This window comes from Chanodichthys erythropterus, chromosome 4 (genome assembly GCF_024489055.1).
Source record: "Chanodichthys erythropterus isolate Z2021 chromosome 4, ASM2448905v1, whole genome shotgun sequence".
Lineage (NCBI taxonomy): Eukaryota > Metazoa > Chordata > Actinopteri > Cypriniformes > Xenocyprididae > Chanodichthys > Chanodichthys erythropterus.
The window spans coordinates 35,257,085-35,277,898 of record NC_090224.1 but is presented as its reverse complement, the minus strand read 5'-3'; the positions used below and the strand labels follow the sequence as shown (position 1 = coordinate 35,277,898).

Below are 20,814 nucleotides of genomic sequence, written 5' to 3'. Positions count from 1 at the left end.
GTCTCAAAATAGTTGGGACGGGGGCATGTTTCTTGCCTGATATAGGCTTCCAGCTGCTGTTCGTGGTCATCTTTGACGTATTTTTCTCTATAGGTGAAAGATCTGGACTGCAGGAAGGCCAATTCAGCACCCGGACTCTTCTATGACAAAGCTATGCTGTTGTAATAGCTGCAGTATGTGGTTTTGCATTGTCCTGCTGAAATACACAAAACCTTCCCTAAAATAGACGTCGCCTGGAGGGGAGCATATGTTGCTCTAAAACCTTTATATACCTTTCAGCATTCATAGTGCCTTCCAAAACATGCAAGCTGCCCATACCGTATGCACTTATGCACCCGCATACCATCAGAGATTCTGGCTTTTGAACTTAATGCTGATAACACGCTGGAAAGCCTCCCTCCTCTTTAGCCCGTGATTTCCAACAAGAATGTCAAATTTGGACTCGTCTGACCAAAGAACACTTTTCCACTTTAGTCCATTTTAAATGAGTCTTGGCCCACAGGGCACAACAGCGCTTCTGGACCATGTTCATATATGGCTTCCTTTTTGCATGATAGAGCTTTAGTTGGCATCTGCAGATGGCGCGGCGGATGTGTTTACCGACAGTGGTTTATGGAAGTATTCCTGGGCCCATTTAGTAATGTCGTAATGTAGTAAATCATGCCGACGAGTGATGCAGTGTCTTCTGAGGACCCGAAGACCACGGGCATCTAATAAAGGTCTTCAGCCTTGTCCCTTACGCAGAGATTTCTCCAGTTTCTCTGAAACTTTTGATGATGTTATGCACTGTAGATGATGAGATTTGCAAAGCCTTTGCAATTTGACGTTGAGGAACATTGTTTTTAAAGCATTCCACAATCTTTTTATGCACTCTTTCACAGCTCTGCCCATCTTTACTTCTGAGAGACTATGCCTCTCTAAGACTTCCCTTTTATAGCTAATCATGTTACAGACCTGATATCAATTAACTTAATTAGTTGCTAGATGTTCTCCCAGCTGAATCTTTTCCAAATGTCTTGCTTTTTCAGCCCTTTGTTGCCCCCATGCCAACTTTTTTGAGACCTGTAACAGGCATTACATTTGAAATGAGCTCATTGAAACTTCTCCCTTTAAACATTTGTTATGTTATCTATGTTGTATTATGAATAAAATATTGACTCAAGTGATTTGAAAGTCTTTTAGTTTACAGTTTATTCAAATTTAAAAAATTCGGGTTGTACTTCCTACCAATTTGTTTGAAGTCATATGATAACTTTGTGTTCAAAACAGACTGATATTTAAGTTGCTTCTCTCTCGGAATCTTGAATGCTGTTTTAAAAAGTTTAAATATGAGGAATTGCAAATGGGAATTCAGAGTAACTTGCTTTTAGTTTATGAAAAAGAGAAACTTGGACAATTTGATCATCTTCTTTTGTGCTCTGTGGAGGTTTGTGTTCCATCCTACAGGTTTAGAGTAATATGAGTGTGAATACATGATGACAGAACTTTACTTTTCATTTCATATCATTTTGATCACGTCATATTATGTAACTGCAGTGAAACATTACATCAGCAATCTGAGATTTAAAGGGACAGTTCACCCAAAAAATTCTGTCACAATTTACTCACCCTCATCTCGTTCCAAACCTGTATGACTTTCTTTTTTGGTCCAAACAGTGGAAGTCAATGGACATTAAAACTGTTAGGTTACAAGCATTCTTCAAAATATCTTCTTTTGTGCTCTACAGAAGAAAGGAAGTCATACAGGTTTGAGGGTTAGTAAATGATGACAGAATTTTCATTTTTGGGTGAACTGTCCCTTTAATTAATGTGAGCTGTGTGTTTATGTTAGCTTTAGGGTTTGGAGAAAATATCATTAGTTCTGTATAAAAATAGCTGTCAAAGTCAATTGAAAGCATGTGTGTTCGCATTTAATCTTAGTTTTGCTTTCAAAAGCAATGGCAGGTTTGACTGGTATAGCATGACGAGATATTCACCTTTTAAGTCCAAATGCAAATACGCCCAATCTGAGTTTAGCTCAAACACACACACACAAGTTCTCTCTTGATGCTCTCATTTTTCAAGATCTCACACGCACACTTAAACACACACACAAATACACACGTGTGTACACACACACCGAGGCCCACATGATGTACACAGGCACATACACTGCAAGAAAGCATTTGATTCATTTGAGGGTTTTTTTCATGTAAAATATATATTACATCCTTAAAAAGAAGACCTGTTTTCATAAAATATATCTATTTTAATAAATAATTTTAAAAAGTTTTCTTCTTTGTAAGTGTAAACCTTACCTATTTTGTTAGATTTATGCTTAAAAATAAACAAATAAATAATAGGGTAAGACAAATTCAAACTTTGAGTTTGGGGTCAGTAAGATTTTGAATAAATTAATGTTTTTAGTCAGCAAGGCAAAGCAAATTGATTGAAGGTGACAGTAATTTCCATAATATATAGCATTTCTAATAAATGCTGTTCTTTTAAACTTTCTATTCATTAAAGAATCCTGAAAAAAAAAACTAAAAAAAAAAAAAAATATATATATATATATATGTTAAGACATTCAAACAGAAAACAGTTATTTTAAATTATAGTAATCTTTCACAATATTACAGTTTTACTGTATTTTTAATCAAATAATGCATCCTTGGTGAGCATTAGAGACTTCTTTGTCTAAAAATATTTTTTAAAATCTTACCGACCTTTTGAATGGAAGTTTATATTTCCTAAAAACAAGTTGTTGTTTTTTTCTTTGCCTCAAGACCTGAAGTTCAAGTAATTATATCTTGAAAATAAGGCAAAAATTCTGATTTATGTAATGATTTTTGCGGTGTATGCACACATATACACACACACACACACACACACACACTCAGTGTACCTTGGATCCCGCAGTGGGGACGAGTCCGACCGCAGCCATGTAAGTACTGCCAATAGTTTTGATCTTCTCAATGTCTCTGTAGCATTCCTTATCCATCAACTACAGACAGAGAAAGAGACAGAGAGATGGTGTGACGGAGAAATAAATAAAGCCTAGAGTGGGATTAAGGTAACTCACACACTGAGCCAAAACATACATTTCTCGGACTGGGAAACAAGAAATTCTCACCGCATCAAAGTCAGCAATGATCTCGTTTAGCAGCCGGAGGCATTCCACACCCATGTTGTTTCCATCCAGCTCAATGTAGAAGTCATTGAAGTTGGGGATGGAGGCGAACAGGACGCCCACCTGAGAGTAAGACTGATAATACAGGTCCTGGAACAGTGAAAGAGCAGGAAAGGAAAAAGACAATGAGACCCTCAGGGGACGATACCACTGATCCACTCTGAGCTTTGAATATAACAGCACTTAGAGAAGGTAAGACTACAGTAATTACAACACGCATGGATTGACTGTGGTCAAATCAAATCTTAATGTCGATATTGAAGAGTAGAGTACATTAGATTGACTGTCCATCTAAAATGGGACTTTTCTTGGTCTTCTGAAAGAGAAGTGGTTAATTTACTATGTAGACATGTACACACTGCAAGGTTTTGGGAGTGACAACCACATTTAAATGCAGAAGTGACTCCCTTTATTTATCATTGTGAATGTATGGAGTACAGGAGTCACTCCCAAAGTTATGATTTGGTCATAACCATAGCAACAATTTGCTGTCTTGTGGATGTAAACAAGAAATATGGTGCCAAAAGATTAGGATAACTGTGTATTTTGTTTACCAAACTAATAGTAGCATGTACATTCACTTTGAATCTTTGATTCCAGTCGGAATAAAGCAATCATGATTCGGCACGCTGATTCATAATGCTCCGAAGCTTCCTGAAGCAGTGTTTTGAAATCGGCCATCACTATAAAAGTCGTTATTTTATTTTTAAAATTTTTTTGGCATACCAAAAATATTCTCGTCGCTTTATAATATTAATATTGAACCACTGTACTCACATGAACTGATTTAAATATGTTTTTAGTACATTAATGGATCTTGAGAGAGGAAATGTCATTGCTGGCTATGTAGGCCTCACTGAGCCATCGGATTTCAACAAAAATATCTTAATTTGCATTCTGAAAACTTTCAGCATCATTACTTGAGACGTCAGTGTTTCTTGATCCTTCTGCTGAAGAAACATTTCTCTTTATTATCAATGCTGAAAACAGTCGTGCTGCTTAAGGGGACAGTTCACCCAAAAATGAAAATTCTGTCATTAAAGGTGCAGTAAGCAATTTCTGAGAAACACTGTTGAAAGTGGATCGGGCCGATCACCAAAAAAAACAGTTGTAGCTAATCAGCAGTAAGGGGCGTGTCCACTCATTAGGGGGGAGGTGCCTGTGTATGTTTGTGAATTTGTGAGCTATCAAGATGGAGTTTTGGTTTTGGATTGTTTTGGTGATTTCTAAAAACCAACAGCGTTTCTCAGAAATTGCGTACTTCACCTTTAATTAATCACCCTCATGTCGTTCCAAACCTGCAACTTCTGAACACAAACAAATATCTTTTTGATGAAATCTGAGAGCTTTCTGTCCCTCCATTAACAGCTATGTAACTGACACTTTGAAGCTTCAAAAAGTTCATAAAGAGAACGTAAAACAAATCCATATGGATTGAGTGGTTTTCTGAAGAGACATGATCGCTTTGTATGATGAACAGACGGAATTTTGGACTAAACCACTCAATTCATATGGATTACTTTTACAATCTCTTTATGAACTTTTTGAATCATCAAAGTGTCAGTTGCATAGCTGTCAATGGAGCGACAGAAAGCTCTCAGATTTCATCAAAAAGATCTTCGTGTTGTGAAGATGAACGAAAGTCTTACGTGTTTGGAATGACGTGAGGGTGAGTAATTAATGACAGAATTTTCCATTTTTGGGTGAACTAACCCTTTAATACCATGACGCATTTTTTTCAGGATTCTTTGATGAATAAAAGCTCAAAAGAACAGCATTTATTTGAAAAAAAAGTCTTTTGTAAAATTATAAACAACTTTACTATTACTTTTGATCAATTTAAAGCATCTTTGCTGAATAAAAGTATTAATTAAAAACGTACTGACCCCAAACATTTGAATGGATAAAATATAAACGTTTTAAGAAAAACAGTGTTTTCATCATAACAGTCGAAGAAAAACGTTAAAAAAATCATGCAAAACTAATTTAGAGTGTTTTCGAAGTAAGAAAACAAGTGGACCTCTGCAACAGTTGTAAACTACAAATGTACACTTTTTCCAAGCCTTCGTTGTAGTAAAAGAAGATAAAATTGAGGTTAAATGAAATGTAAATAAAAGGAAATGGAAAAGAATCCAAGGAAATAATTCCAGTGATGGTTACATCTTGTGTGTACTTTTGTGTTTACTGTCCGAGATTTTCACTTCTCTGTGCCACTGTTTACAATACAATTCCACGCTCAGCAGAGGATGCTTGCTTCAGAGCAACCGTAACAGATTTCAGGATGTCTGATTGCATCAATTCCTTGGAAATGATCTTGGACAGGAAAAGAGGCGAGTGGCATGTGTTAAGCATGCAGCAAACATAAAAAGCATAACAAACGGCATAACGGGAGTGTCATCACACATTCATTGTGTTCATAAGACCTCACAGCGAAGCCTGGCAGTGAGATCACAAAGCATTTACACTACACACATTCATAATGTTATCTCATTTACATCATCAAAACACAAGCTATCCTCAAAACATCTGCGCTGACCTCTCACCTAATTAGCAGCTGGATCGCAACAACATTGCCATGAAGTGGTGACTTCGGGAATTACAATAACTGAGATGTACATTATTAGACAGCATGAATTCAAAATGGATCTAGTTTAGCCTACATAAATGTAAATGGTCTTGTTGTGCTTATCGGTGCACATCATTCTGAAGAAAAAAAATGTGTTTTTCTGCCTATGAAACGGTCCTAGAGAGCCGCTGTCCTGCTGAGTTTAGCTCCAACCTTAATCAAACACACCTGAACAAGCTAATCAAGCTCTTCAGGATTACTAAGGCTATAGGCAGCTGAAGGTTTTTTTTCAGGGTTGGAGCTAAACTCTGCAGGACAGCGGCTCTCTAGGACCGAACATGCCTACCCCTGGACTAACTTAAAGGGTTAGTTCACCCAAAAATTAATTCATGTCATACCAAACCTACATGGCTTTCTTCCTTCTGTGAAACAAAAGATATTTTAAGATTTTTTTTTTTTTTTTCAACAGCCTCAAATGTTTGGTTCGCAACATTCTTCATGTCATTCAAGAATGTCATTCATGCTTGGAACGACATAAGATGTGAGTAAAGACCAATAATATCGAGCCAGTTGACCAAATATTATTGAATCAGACCATAATGGATAAATCAAGGCCCACTTCCCACTTCACTCCAACTGAATATGCTGGTTTTCTTATAAATATGTCACACTATAGGGTGACCATATGTGCCACGTCCTGTCCAGGATTTCTAAATTGCCTAAAATGGCTTGAGCCCTTGCCTCTTTAATCATGAAAGTGGTCATATCGAACGCGATTTCTAAACGGAGGTCTGTGCAAGCTACTGTTCTTATTGACAGTCTTCATGCAATGCATTAAAATGTTGTCGTATTTTCAATGCTTTGACCGTTCTCTGTAGATCCAGCCTTCTCGCAAGCCACCATTGGTCGATTATGTATAATGCACGCTATTGGTAAAATAATTTTTTTGCAAATATGAAAACAAAACCAAAACTACATTTTATGCAACTTAGAAATCCTGGACAGGACACGTCCTGGGAAAATGGCACATATGGTCACCCTATCACACAACAGCTCGTGTTGTTTTTAACCCTTCAAGGTTGTTCTCTGTGACCTGTAAATGAAATCTGACCATGTTTCGTGGGTTGGACAGCAGGAAGTGTTGAGCTACATGTGCAGGCAGCAGGTTGAACAAAATCCTCTTATTGTCCAACTTCACTCTCTCCATGTCATCTCTCTCCTCCTCAGCCTGAGGATGAAATAGACATATTAACAATATCTGTACAGTCACTGGAGAGTTTAATAATAAAATATTTATAATTACAGTCTGAAAATAAGAATCCACCAGAGGGCACTGTTTCTGTTGAAGTAGTTTGTCTATCACTTTATATTTTAGTGTTCTCGGTTAAAGGTGTAGGTCATTCATTTTCGGTTTCACGATTTCCACATAAATTTTAGGCAGCTGATAGTAATAAGAAATGTTTCCTCAGTACCAAATCAGCATATTGGAATGATTTCTGTAGGATCATGTGACACTGAAAATGCTGAAAATTCAGCCTTTTCCCCATCACAGGAATAAATTAAAATATACAGTACAGTCCAAAAGTTTGGAACCACTAAGATTTTTAATGTTTTTAAAAGAAGTTTCGTCTGCTCACCAAGGCTACATTTATTTAATTAAAAATACAGTAAAAAACAGTAATATTGTGAAATATTATTACAATTTAAAAGAACTGTTTTCTATTTGAATATATTTGACAAAGTAATTTATTCCTGTGATGCAAAGCTGAATTTTCAGCATCATTACTCCAGTCTTCAGTGTCACATGATCCTTCAGAAATCATTCTAATATGCTGATCTGCTGCTCAAGAAACATTTATGATTATTTTTTCAGGATTCCTTGATGAATAGAAAGTTCAAAAGAACAGCATTTATCTGAAATACAAAGCTTCTGTAGCATTATACACTACCATTCAAAAGTTTGGGGTCAGTAAGAATGTTTATTTTTATTTTTTTTTTAAAGAAATTAAAGAAGTAGTAAAGACATTTATAATGTTACAAAAGATTAGATTTCAGATAAACACTGTTCTTTTGAACTTTCTATTCATCAAATAATCCTGAAAAAAAATATTGTACACAAATATTTTGTACAATTGTACACATTAAATGTTTCTTGAGCAGCAGATCAGCATATCAGAATGATTTCTGAAGGATCATGTGACACTGAAGACTGGAGTAATGATGCTGAAAATTCAGCTTTGCATCACAGGAATAAATTACTTTGTGAAATATATTCAAATAGAAAACAGTTATTTTAAATTGTAATAATATTTCACAATATTACTGTTTTTACTGTATTTTTAATTAAATAAATGTAGCCTTGGTGAGCAGAAGAGACTTCTTTTAAAAACATTAAAAATCTTAGTGGTTCCAAACTTTTTGACTGTACTGTATATATTTTAAATATCCAGTCAACAGTTTTATAGACAGTCAACAGTCATTTTAAATTAATTTTACATTATAAATTAATAATGATTCTCAGTATGTTGTTTGATCAAATAAATGCAGCCTCGAGCATAAGATACTTAATTTAAAAACATTAAAACATCCCAAAACTTTTGAAGGGTCAATGTGCGCAAAGCTTTCACGCAGTTCTATGCATCATTTTGCTCCTTGTGAGCTTATTAAGTATTTTAGCTCTCTGTAACAAATGACAGACCCACACACACACACACACACACACACACACACACACACACACACACACACACACACACACACACACAGGTTTGTTTTGCTATCTTATTGAGGACATTCCATAGGCGTAATGGTTTTTATACTGTACAAACTGTATATTTTCTCCCCCTACACTAACCCTACTCTTAAACCTACCCATCACAGAAAACATTCTGCATTTTTAAATTTTTAATAAAACATTGTTTACTATGTTTTTAAAGCTATTTTAAATATGAAGACTCATGTCCTCTTATTTCATGTTTAAGTCATAATACCAGTGTTAAACCCATGTCATTATACAAATTGGTGTCCTCATCATAAATCATGAAAACAAGCACACACACACACACACACACACACAAGTACGCTCACCTGGGTGGCCCAGAGGTAGTCCAGTCTGAGTTTGAGATCCAGCTGTCTGCAGTGAAGCACCAGAGCTCCAGAAAACAACAGCATTGCCAGAACCGGGTCATAGCCATGTGTGTGAAAGAATCCACCTCTACACACACACAATGACACCCATCAGAATATCAGATAATTCAGTAATTCAGCCTTTTGACCAAAAACATTGACTTCAACTTGCTGAGATTTTAAATTAATATTGCAATAATTATTTTATTTTTATAATCTTTTCACCAACTCAGTTTGGGAAATCTATTACTATAACCTTTGCATTTAGCTTGACTCACCCTATGGCCTTCCGATAGCCACTGGTCTCCATGACGACAGTGTGGAGGATGTTTAGAAGGAGAAGCAGGAGGATCTTGGGTAGTGATGACACACGAAGGTACAGGGCCACAGATAGAGACGCCATCACACATGATAAAAATATGTATGGAGTGTATTTGCACACCCCGGAGCCCACAGCGGTCCCGTTCACTGTGACAACTGTCACCATGGAGACACTGGAATTGCCCTCCAGTGACCACGGTACACATCCCACCTGTTCAGGTACAGTAAGAAATACGCATTCAAATGCACAAAGACAAGAAAATACAAAGAAACAACTGCATGATTTTGTGTATATATATATATATATATATATATATATATATATATATATATATATATATATATATATATATATACACACACACATACACACACACTTACACTTTCATTTAATTAACCTGAGCAGAAGAATAATTACTTTCCCAGAAAGCTTTAATTTGGTTGCAACAAATTAATACAATGATAAAATGCATTACAAAGTGTATTTTCAAAGCTTAGTACATAATGAATATTATTATAATCTTTAAAATATTGTTTTTTTTTAATATTATAGCCTTCATAGAGCTCAAGTAAAGTGCTATCACAAGGTCTAATGCATGACAAAAATAAATGGGTCAACCTGTTAAAATCTTTTGCACTCTTTTTTTTTTTTTTTTTTTCAGTGTGATAAGCAACACCCTCATACTCTCTTCTACTGTACACACACACTCACCACACACCCCTGGGTCACGGAGTACATCAGCAGAACCAGAAACCCACACAGAACTGTTCTGATCTGCAGGGTCAGACAGTCAGGGGAGCACTGAGAAGACAGAGAGGAGAGAGGAGTCAGTAAACCTGCTGAGCAAAAGCACACAGAGACTACAGTTTCACATTTGATGAAGAAAATCACAGTGGTGTCTGCCTGTGCAAAACTCACCTCCACAATGCTAGAGTGCTGTGGGTGCTTGCTAGGTGGTGCTAGGGTGTCTCTGATGGTTGTTAGGTGGTACTAGGGTGCTCTGGGAGGTTGCTAAGGTGTTGCTTTATGGCTGCTAAGGTGTCCTGAGTTGTTGTTAGGTGATGGCAGGGTGCTCGAAGTGTTTGCTAGGTGGTGTACTATGGTGCTCTGGGAGGTTGCTATGGTGTTCTAGATAATTGCTAGGTGGTGCTAGGGTGCCGTGGGTGTTGCTAGGGTGTTGCTATGTGGCTGCTAAGGTGTCCTGAGTAGTTGATGCTGGGTAATGGCAGGGTGCTGTGGGTGGTTGCTATGCTGTGCCAGGGATATTTGAGATAGTTACTAGGATGTTCTAGATGGTTGCTAGGCGGTGCTAGGGTCCTCTGGGAGGTTGCTAAGGTGTTGCTATGTGGCTGCTAAGGTGCCCTGAGTAGTTGTTAGGTGATAGGAGGGTGCTCTGGGTCATTGCTAGGTGGTGCCAGTGTGTTCTGGGAGGTTGCTAGAGTGTTTTAATGGTGTTCTGGATGGTTGTTTGGGCATTGCTAAGGTGTTCTGGGTGATTGCTATGGTTTTGTTAGGATGGTTGCTAGGTGGTGCTAGGGTGCTCCAGATAGTTGTTAGGGTGTTGCTCTGTGGTTACTACAAAGTTGCTTCAATGTTGTTCTGCATGGTTACTAAGTGGTACTAGGGTGTCTCTGATGGTTGTTAGGTGGTACTAGGATGTTATGGGTGGTTGCTAAGGTATTTGTAGGGTCTTCTGGGTGGTTGTTAGGTGGTGCTAGGGTGCCCTGGTTGGATGCAAGGGTATTTGTAGGATATGCGTAGGGTACATGTGTGTGTGTGTGTGTGTGTGTTTTACCTGCACATGAGTGATGTGAAGGTACATCACACTTGCCATGTGGAAACACAAACAGAGAACCAGAAGAATCACAACCAGAAGACCTCTGCAGCAAGAGAGAGAGAAAGAGAGAGGGAAATAGAGGGGTTTCCCACATGTTATATGGATGTGTGTTGTGTGATGCAGTGACCTGAGCAAGTAAAATATGTGCTCAATTTAGTGTGTCTGGCAAATAAAACAAGGTGTGTTATGTTGTTGTGTCAGGTATTGTGTGCACGTGTGATTTACATACTGAGGAATGATGAGAAAATAGACCACTGCAAAAAATGAAGTGAGGACAAGCGAGATAACCACCGCACTGATGAAGGCTTCGTCATACACTTGCTGATACTGTGTGACAGAGAGAGACAGAAACAATTTGATAGATCGTAGCAGTTACATGTGTGTAAAGGTATTTTTATCCACTGTATTTGCACTTTTAGAAAATATAGTCTGAACCATCATGCACAATGTCATTAAAAAAAAATCACCATTTATTTTGTGATGGAAATGATGAAAGAAATTACATTTTAAACATTTTTTGAAATAAAATGGTGATTCTTTTGTCTTGCTAAGCCTAATTTCACAATTTTTCACATTTCATGTATCCCGAACACACACACAATTAAATTAATTTTCTAAATATTTGGAATGTCTGGGACATGAGAAAAATGAATAAATCTACAGCTTATACAGAATAAAAGGCATTTTTAAGTAGCAAAAACAAACAAAGAAGACATGGTAATAAGTTTCTGAGACAATTTTAATTATGTATTATATTTATATAATTTCATATTAACAAAAATCAATACATAAAAGTTCTGAAAGCTGAAGAAACAGCCGTGTGTGTGTTCATGTAAACATATGTTTTGTTGTATCTGTTGTAGGTGTCATAGGCAACGTGTATTTGTGTCATTCCAGCGCAGACTGCGAGAGATCAATGCAACACACTGCTTTGTGCGTCAGCTTCATTAGAGTATAAAGCCAGCATCCCCCTCTTCACAAGAGACAGATGCAATGTCATTATACTCCCAGAGAGAGCAGGGAAAGCCACCACGCTCCTGCATGCATGAGTGTGCGTGTGTGTGTAAGAAAGAGAATACATATCGTGAGTCTGACAGATTTTCCCAAATCATTACTGTTGCCCCCATTCTGTTAGGGTGGGCAGATGTCTCACATGAATCGAAGATGGGAGGGATTGGAGAGGAGTGAATACAGGCAAAGACAGAGAGAACAGAGCTATGGAGAGAGCTAGTGAGAAACGGGGGAGAGAGAGAGATGAGGGGGAGAGAGGATGTTGAAAGTGAGGAGACAGGGAGTCACGAAGCACAACGGAACAATGCGGGGGATGCGGCGTGTGTGTCTGAGGAAATTTTTCACTCCATCTCTCTCACATTTCGCTAAGTCACTACTGCCAAATGCCCTGGATTGGTTACTGCTGTGTTAGGGAGACTGGGGCATGTTGTCATACTTGTCACTCCAGTGAATATTTCACAGGGTTTTTAAAGTCTATTTCTGCATAGACACACACTATACCGTTCAAAAGTTTGGGGTCAGTATGATATTTTTATAAATAAATAAATACTTTAATGCATTAAATTGCATTAAATTGATCAAAAACTTTTAAGGACATTTATAATGTTACAGAAGATTATGGTTTCAAATAAATGCAGTTCTTTTGAACTTTCTATTTATCAAAGAATCCTGAAAAACATTGAGAATAATATGCAGGGACATGCAGAGAGTTCTTGAGGGGCAGGGGTTCAAATGTAAAAAAGGGCAATGTAAAAAAAATAAATAAAAAAAATTATCATCAAGCCCATTTATTTGATCAAAAATACAGAAAAAAAACAACAGTAATATTGTGAAATACTATTACGGTTTAAAATAATGCTTTTTTTTTATTTTTTTTATTTAATATACTTCAAAGTATAATTTATTTCTGTGATGAAAATCTGAATTTTCAACATCATTCCTCCATTCTTCAGTATCACATGATCCTTCAGAAATTGTTCTATTATGCTGATTTATTTATTGTTGGAAACAGTATTTTTATAACCTGTGATACGTTTTCAGGATTCTTTGATGAATAAAAAGATTTCTATTGTTGTATTTTGAATAAATGCTGTTATTTTTAACTTTTTTAAATCAAAGAATCCTGAAAAGAAGTATCACAGCAGGTTATAAAAAATATTAAGCAGCACAACTGTTTCCACTTTCCAACAATGATAATAAATCATCATATTAGAATGATTTCTGAAGGATCATGTGACACTGAAGACTCGAGTAATGATGCTGAAAATTCAGCTTTGATCAAAGGAATAAATTACATTTTAATATTAAAACAGAAAACAGCTATTTAAAATTGCAATAATATTTCACAATATTGCTGTTTTTACTGTATTTTTGATCAAATTAATGCAGGTTAGTAGAAAAGAGCTTAAAAAATAAAATCTTAAAAAAAAAAAAAAATCATACCAAACTCCAAAATTTTGAATGGTAATTTACCTTAAAGTCTTGTATATAATAATAATAATAATAATAATAATAATAATAATAATAATAATAATAATAATAAAGCCTTTGATAAAGTTGACCACATGGTTGCCAATAGTGGGGTAAGTTGTCATAATGGAACTTGCCATTAAACATATTACATTATTATTATTATTATTTTTCAGCTATATTTAAACAGTAATATACAAAAAATAAAGAAAAATAAAATAAAAGCAAAACTGTAAAAGGTAACTTTGCTTTAAAAATATCCAACAAATATTGTAATTAATACATTTAGATAAATTTATAAATGTTAAAACACAAAAATGTATCTATTTTTTAATTTAAAAACTTTTAAATTAAAATATTTAAAACTTTTTTCAGTGTGGTTTTAACATGATTACTTATTTACCCAGCAGCAATAGCAAAAATATGACAATATAATATGTTATTTTAGCTTGGACACATCATTTTTAAAAAATCATTCCATTTTAAGAGGTTCAAAACAGTCTTTGTGAGATGTAAGATCTAGCCCCGCTCACACCATCATGCAGCTGTGTGTACTCACTCTCTGCTCTCTCTCTCTGCTCCTGTATGTTAGGGTAATGTAGTTGAGGTCTGCCGTCTCAGACTCCGTCTGTCGTGCTTCTATCAGACGGCCGATGTAACGGTTCACTCTGGTCCCTGGAGAGTTCTGTACCATTCCCGCTGAAAATGACGTCCGATTGCGCAGTTTCTCAGAAGCTGTTCGCAACGCTCGTCTCTGGAAACCCAGGGAAAATTTCAGTTTCCAAAATTTCAAGTTTATATACAAATAAATTTCAGTTCAGCAGCAGGAAAGATTTTCAATAAATAATTTCATAAATTTTGATCTGTTGCTTATGCAAAGCTATCATATGACTTCAAAAGATTTAAAATATAGGAAGAGTGACATATTTTTTGTGTATATTTGTTTTGGAATGACACGAGGGTGAGTAAATGATGACAAAAGTTTCATTCTTGGGTGAACTATCATTTTATGATTATAAGGAAAGAACCTTTTAAACTCATCTAGACACAAATCTAGAGTACATGGTGACAGATGGGGAATTCAACACATCTCAGCATATTTTCTCACACATGCAATGGTGATAAGATGTTTAATTATGCACTGATACAAGTCAAAACACACACACACACACACACACACACACACACACACACAGTCACACATGATGAGAACAGTAAATCTGCAGTGGTGATTGGATCTGTGTGCAATCCTCCACTCATCTCAAGAAGTGGCATTAAAGAGTGGACTGGATTAAAACAGAGTGAATGTGATTTTTTGTGGGTGTGAAAGGTGATTTTGGCTTTGCAAGTATTGGAAGACTGTCAATGTACATAAAGCAGCAATCACAATATATCAGCAGAACCAGAACCAGTTTTCGCTGACTGACTGGTTGACTGGTATCATTACACGGTGATGTCTTAGCTCATGATTAATAATTATGTAATCAATAATGATGAGCCAAACCTTCCTTTTTTTTTAGTTCTTCTGTAGACCGGCAGGGCACACTACTCAGATTTTCCACTGCGATTCCATATCAGGTCTGACATGATTGAAATATTTTTCTATGATATTTTACTTAATAATTTAAGCATTATAAACACCTATTTTAGGGTATGTTTACACAAGAACAATGTACTAAAAACTGAAAAGTTTTTCAGACTAAAAATGCTGTATTCTGCTGCCAGGCCAGTAGTTGGCAATATCACTTTGCAAAGAAATGCGCCTATAGAGTGAAAACATAATAAGCAAGTGAATTAAGTCACCATGATAATGGTATAGTTTTCAAAAAATTTTCAGGCCCATAAAATGCTGTTGTTCTGTAAATTAACAGCCAAAATGCATAAAACATTTAGTTGAAAGCGGTGTTGTGTAAATGCCCTCTTAACCCTTAAACGCATACCTCGGGTCTTTAGTGACCCGTCATTCACTACCCTCCTCCTCATTCATTTTTTAAAGTTAGACATCAACCATCTTGGTATTCCTCAATCAATTCATTATAAAGAATATAACAAGAAAAAAAATCATAAAATTATAAAAGAATGCCTACTTTTGTATTCATTTTTTGTAAAAAATTGTATCCACAAGTTTCCTACGCCCCATGAGGCTTTGCGTCAAACGTGGGAGCGTCTTCCGGTTCGAAGTAAACAAGCTGGACGTGACACTCATTCATTCAACAGTTGACAATCATTCAAGATTTAACGATCCAAACTTGCGAACGTTTGTTTTTTACTTAAAGATTTAAGATTCCGGCATCAATATTTGAACAATGTTTTACAATAAAAAAATGTTACAGTAAAAGTAATGTATTAATTTATGTCAGGAGTGCACATCAATTATGCTAAATCTAACTGATATTTATATTGACATAAAAAGAAAACAGACCTATTCAGTTGCGCATGCTTCCATTTATTTGCGATCACAAGAACGCAAAAAACAACTCCACTAAGGCTTTTAAATCCAAAGGCTTACATATTTAGAAATATATTGATAACATACCCTATGTTTATGTCACTTTTCTGAGCATTTCTATTTATTTTCCTCTAAATTATGCGATGATTGCTATCCGAGGATGTTTGCACGATCTCTCCGTCTATGTATCCTGATCTTTTCAGCCAGAGCAACAGAGGGAGCTCATGACAACAGGAGTTATGAGTTATACGAGTTAACCGAAGTGTGAATCTGTGAAAGATACGCATTTGTCAGGAATCACCAGGCACAGCGAAGAGACAGATTGATAAAACCAAATAAATACACGATTATAATCACATAAGAATTGACTTCGTTCCTCAAGCAGTCTCTGATATTTTCCATAAACGTGTGTATTTATTATTGCAATGGTTAACATAAGTAGCCTTTAGCATCGCATATATGACAGTGGAAACGTGACTGGCTCTGGCACGCATGACACGTTAGGAGTAAAATATCACATCATAAGGCTTTGGTGCATCAGTGACGGGTGAAGTACAGACAGCGGGTTGTTCATGTATTACAGGGTCAGGATGCTCTAGTCATGCAGCAGCACTTTTGTGGAAGGTCAGTAAAGTAAAGAGCAATTAAGGGCACGAAAACTGTTTATTGTATTGTGATATTATTGACTAATAATGTAGTAAACTGAGATGTTGTCCCTGGGCACCATAACGACATCTCTAATAAAGATTTGCAACTTTACAAAGTAAACAATGATCCAAAAAACACTTAGCCTCTTCGCTAATTAGCACACAAAATACCATTGATATGCTGCTTCCGCCGCATCACCGGAAGTTGTACCCACGTTCTCTTTTACAGTAGCGCCCCGCGGAAACAGGTGGATAGGGTCACAAACGACCCGAGGTGTGTATGAGTGTAAGTATATTTTTTCTGCACAACAATAATTGAATCTTAGATGACGGAATAAGTGCGATTCACCTTTATTCCACAAGGTGGCAATGTCTGATACACAATGCTGAAGTGACGACTCATTCAGACAGAAAACGAAATAATAAAACAAACATGAAATGGCTCAGCGATTTACAGTAGAGCAAGTACTGAACGCAATCAAATATGACTGTAACTGTCACTGGATGGATCTGGTGAAGCTGTTAGCGATCGAAATATTGATTTTGAAGATATTGAAAATTGTATAGTTTTGAGAATACGTTTGAGATCGCGAATGGGCTCATATTCGTGACCTCAAACATAAAACTAACCCATTATTTGCTGAATGTACTGGGAAATGAGGTCTGACAAGCACCGTGATGATGGCGTAAAACATCTGCTTAAGCGGAGCCTTTTCAAACTCCAAAAGGTAACAAAATATTCTTTATTTTATTCTTCTGTAATTGTTACTCTAATATCAGAAGAGTTTTATATTATCGCGACAGGTAGAGATCCTTCCGTGTTATAGATCTGGGTTGCTAAAAACCCGAATATGTAAGAATGATTGGAGAAACAGTCATGCATTTAAGGGTTAAACTGCAGCATCAGTGGTAGCTTTTTTTGTGGCCATGTTTTATGCCCATATCGGTATTTTTTTTTTATATCAAGAGAACTAGAAAGAAATGGTTTTAAAACATATTGATTTCAAAGTTTTCTTTCATTGTTGGTTTAAATATAGATATTACTTTTGTAGTCATCAGCATTTTGTTTCACATGTACACTCATCATCATAAATATCTGTATACATAGATAAATATGTTCAGTTAATCTCCATACCTGGTGTTAAACAGTTACGTTTAACTCTTTGAAGTAATATCAGACTTCAGACTATTGGATGTTATAGCAGGGCTTGACTTATTGTCAACAGGGCTTATTGCACTTAAACAATCAAATACACACAAAATAATGTTAAAATGCTGGTCTTGGCGAGTATTCACATAAACACAGTCATTTGTATGACTAAGGATCATTTTTGTTCATTTCGCTGGTGTTACATAGTTACTCTTTGAAGTAATATCAGATGTTAAAACTTGAGAATATTGAATGTTTTAGCAGGGCTTGACATTGTCAACAGGGTTTATTGTGCTTAAGCAGTCAAATACACACAAAATAATGTCAAAATGCTGGTCTTGGCGAATATTCAGTGATGTTTTAAGTGAACGTAAACAGTTGAGAAAGAAAACGCATGTGTAACAGTAAAATGGATCTATGTGTCATGTCTTAAAGTGACAGCAGCCTAATAAACCTGCTGCTGATTTATGAGATAATATTAAAATATCTATATGGCAGTTCTCCCCATGGTATTGATGTCAGAATTGTGTCCAGTGAAAAAGCTGAGTGGCTAGAAACTTTGGAAAACCACTAGCCACAGTGACTGATGAACAAAAAAGTTAATGTCAAGCCCTGATTATAACTATAAAACTATTTAATATCAGTCTATTGAATTTGGTTAATGCGAAAATGTGGTCCTGGTTCCACAATATATAACATTAAGAAGGACGTATGCAGAAATCATGCACCTTGTCATCATCCTCACAGGTCATGACGTTGGAGAAAGGGATCTCAGCCTTGAACATCTTTCTGCAGTGCATGAGCTGCACCAGCAGGTAACAGACTGTCTTAAACTTCATCCTTTTCGCTGGTTTTATGTCTGATAGGATCAGCCCAGGAAAAATCTGCAGAGAGAGAGAGAGGGAGAGGATGGGGGTGGGAAGAAATGTGGAATGAGAAAAGAGAAAAGATTAACTGAATGTATGAAAATGGCTACAGTAACTGTTGTCTGAAAAAAAGAAGAAAATGTGAATATGAATAAGATGCCTCTAATCCATTTGAACTCCAAATGGACTAGGATGTGTGTAAGGCTTTTAAATAAAATATATTAAATATATTAAAATAATTGTTTTCGATTTTAAAATGTATTCTGTCAAAGCTGAATTTTCAGCATCATTACTCCAGTCTTCAGTGTCACATGAAAAAAGAAATCATTCTAATATGACGATAGAAATATTAATAAGTAACATTTAATATGTGTCAAAAAGTATTTCTTATTTTTATCAATGTTGAAAACAGTTGTGCTGCTTTTTGTGGAAACCATGATAAAAAAAATTCTGGATTCTTTAATGAATCGAAAGTTCAAAGTTCACAACAAATGTTTGTCTAATTATATCTTTCCCTTCCACAAAATGTTCTTTATTGTTGAAAAATGTTATTCACACTAAGACGCAGAAAGGTTCTTTGCTGAAGCAAAATGGCATCATCGCTGTGAAAACCCCCTTTCAGAACCTTTTATTGTAAGACTGTGGCTGACTGTAATGTAAATAAAGTCTATTGGCTATTTAAATGCTTCCTGTTTCAACAGGAAATCAGTCAACACAGGAAAGAAAACTGCTCATCATCTGTGGCTCTTTAAAAACAGCATTAAAAAAAAGCCAAATGGACACGGTTTCGTTCTCAATAACTGTTAATCAAATGCCATCATTTCCTGTACCACTAAAATTACTTTTTCTAATTCTTTACTGTCAATGTAACCAAAAAATAAAAAATCTACCCAATAATAGAGGCAAAGATATGTCCACTTTTCACAATCTAGTCAAGTTTCCCTCTTACATTATTTACAGTATAGCTTGTATTATCAAGAAAAAGCCTCATTACAGATGCTTTACAAGAGTTTATTCATGTTGTGTACGATGTGATGATGATGTGTTTGTACTTTGCGTCTGTGTGAGGGTACAATGAAGAACGTCTCGATAGCGTGTTTGCTGAGGAAAGCGTGTCTCTCGTGGCCGAAGCCCGGCTCCACCTCGTAATCTCCATTCAGACATTCCAGCGTTGCCTTGGTGATATGAACCTTCCTGTTGGGGGAGGGGCAAACAATCACACTATCACCTTTCTGCTCATATAGTGCTCGCTACATGAAGGTTTAATATCTGATTATGTTGTTAAATGTGGTGTGGGACTGACCCAGGCAGTCCTCCTGCCTCCATCATGTTGGCCAGTGTGACGTCATTGGACCAGACGTCATACTGCCACTTTCGGAGCCCCAGAACCCCGCACAGCACGCGGCCCGTGTGCAAACCCACACGCATGTTCAGGTTCACCTCGGTCGCTTCCGCCACAGACCTGATTGCACACACATATTCACAAAAAGGTACATCTTGTTGAAGTTTTGCACATTAGTAGTCTTTATACTGACACCTACTGGTGTGGATGAAACATCACAAACGAGCAAAAGTTTTTGGTTACAGATGCAACTGCAGAAATGGCCTCTCCGCAGGCACATTCGACACCCATTTATAATTGACGGTAAAATTTACTGTACGATAAGAATATTAAAATAATGAAATATGATAAATAATTTTTAATTATTTTAAGGTAAAAAAAAAAAAAATATGTAGAAATATTAGGGAATTGTACAACTGTGATTTCCAGACATATAAACTAGGAAAGTCATGGAAATAGTAAACTTTTAGTTATAATCTGATGTAAAATATCTTATTGGCTAAATATTACTATAGTAAAACTTGCTTGTAAACCATAGTTATGTCTGAACTGTTTTTTTTTTTGTTTTTGTTTTTTTAAATTTCAATGGAACAGAAGTAGCAAAAGATCTTTTCTTCCTTATAGTGACGTACATCTAAGCAAAATGAATTATCCAAAAGGAACAAAAAGTGGGACTTGGTTCTATCCATCGGTTATAATAAATAAATAAAATAAAATATATGCATGGATAAATCATTCACAATAAGGCGTAGAGTTGCACGATTCTCCCACGATTCTGAACAGCAAGAGACAACTAAAATAAAATAACTTGAAATTCACTAGAGGTTCTGACAAAATGTTATTTCCGCGTTCAGGGGTT

At 36.1% G+C, this 20,814-nt stretch overlaps 1 protein-coding gene across 1 annotated transcript in view; it reads right to left on the bottom strand.

The window, feature by feature from the left end:
- The window catches only part of adcy1a (adenylate cyclase 1a), a 57,344-nt gene that overhangs the window by 6,650 nt on the left and 29,880 nt on the right, over window positions 1-20,814 (bottom strand). Inside the window, exons 6-17 of the mRNA XM_067383480.1 lie at window positions 19,917-20,075; window positions 19,666-19,807; window positions 18,476-18,631; window positions 14,061-14,255; window positions 11,250-11,347; window positions 10,979-11,063; window positions 9,895-9,984; window positions 9,140-9,393; window positions 8,823-8,949; window positions 6,847-6,963; window positions 3,113-3,259; window positions 2,885-2,983 (exon numbers count right to left, since the gene is read on the bottom strand). Of these exons, the coding sequence (XP_067239581.1) occupies window positions 2,885-2,983; window positions 3,113-3,259; window positions 6,847-6,963; window positions 8,823-8,949; window positions 9,140-9,393; window positions 9,895-9,984; window positions 10,979-11,063; window positions 11,250-11,347; window positions 14,061-14,255; window positions 18,476-18,631; window positions 19,666-19,807; window positions 19,917-20,075 (1,669 nt within the window). The remainder of the gene's footprint in view (window positions 1-2,884; window positions 2,984-3,112; window positions 3,260-6,846; window positions 6,964-8,822; window positions 8,950-9,139; window positions 9,394-9,894; window positions 9,985-10,978; window positions 11,064-11,249; window positions 11,348-14,060; window positions 14,256-18,475; window positions 18,632-19,665; window positions 19,808-19,916; window positions 20,076-20,814) is intronic.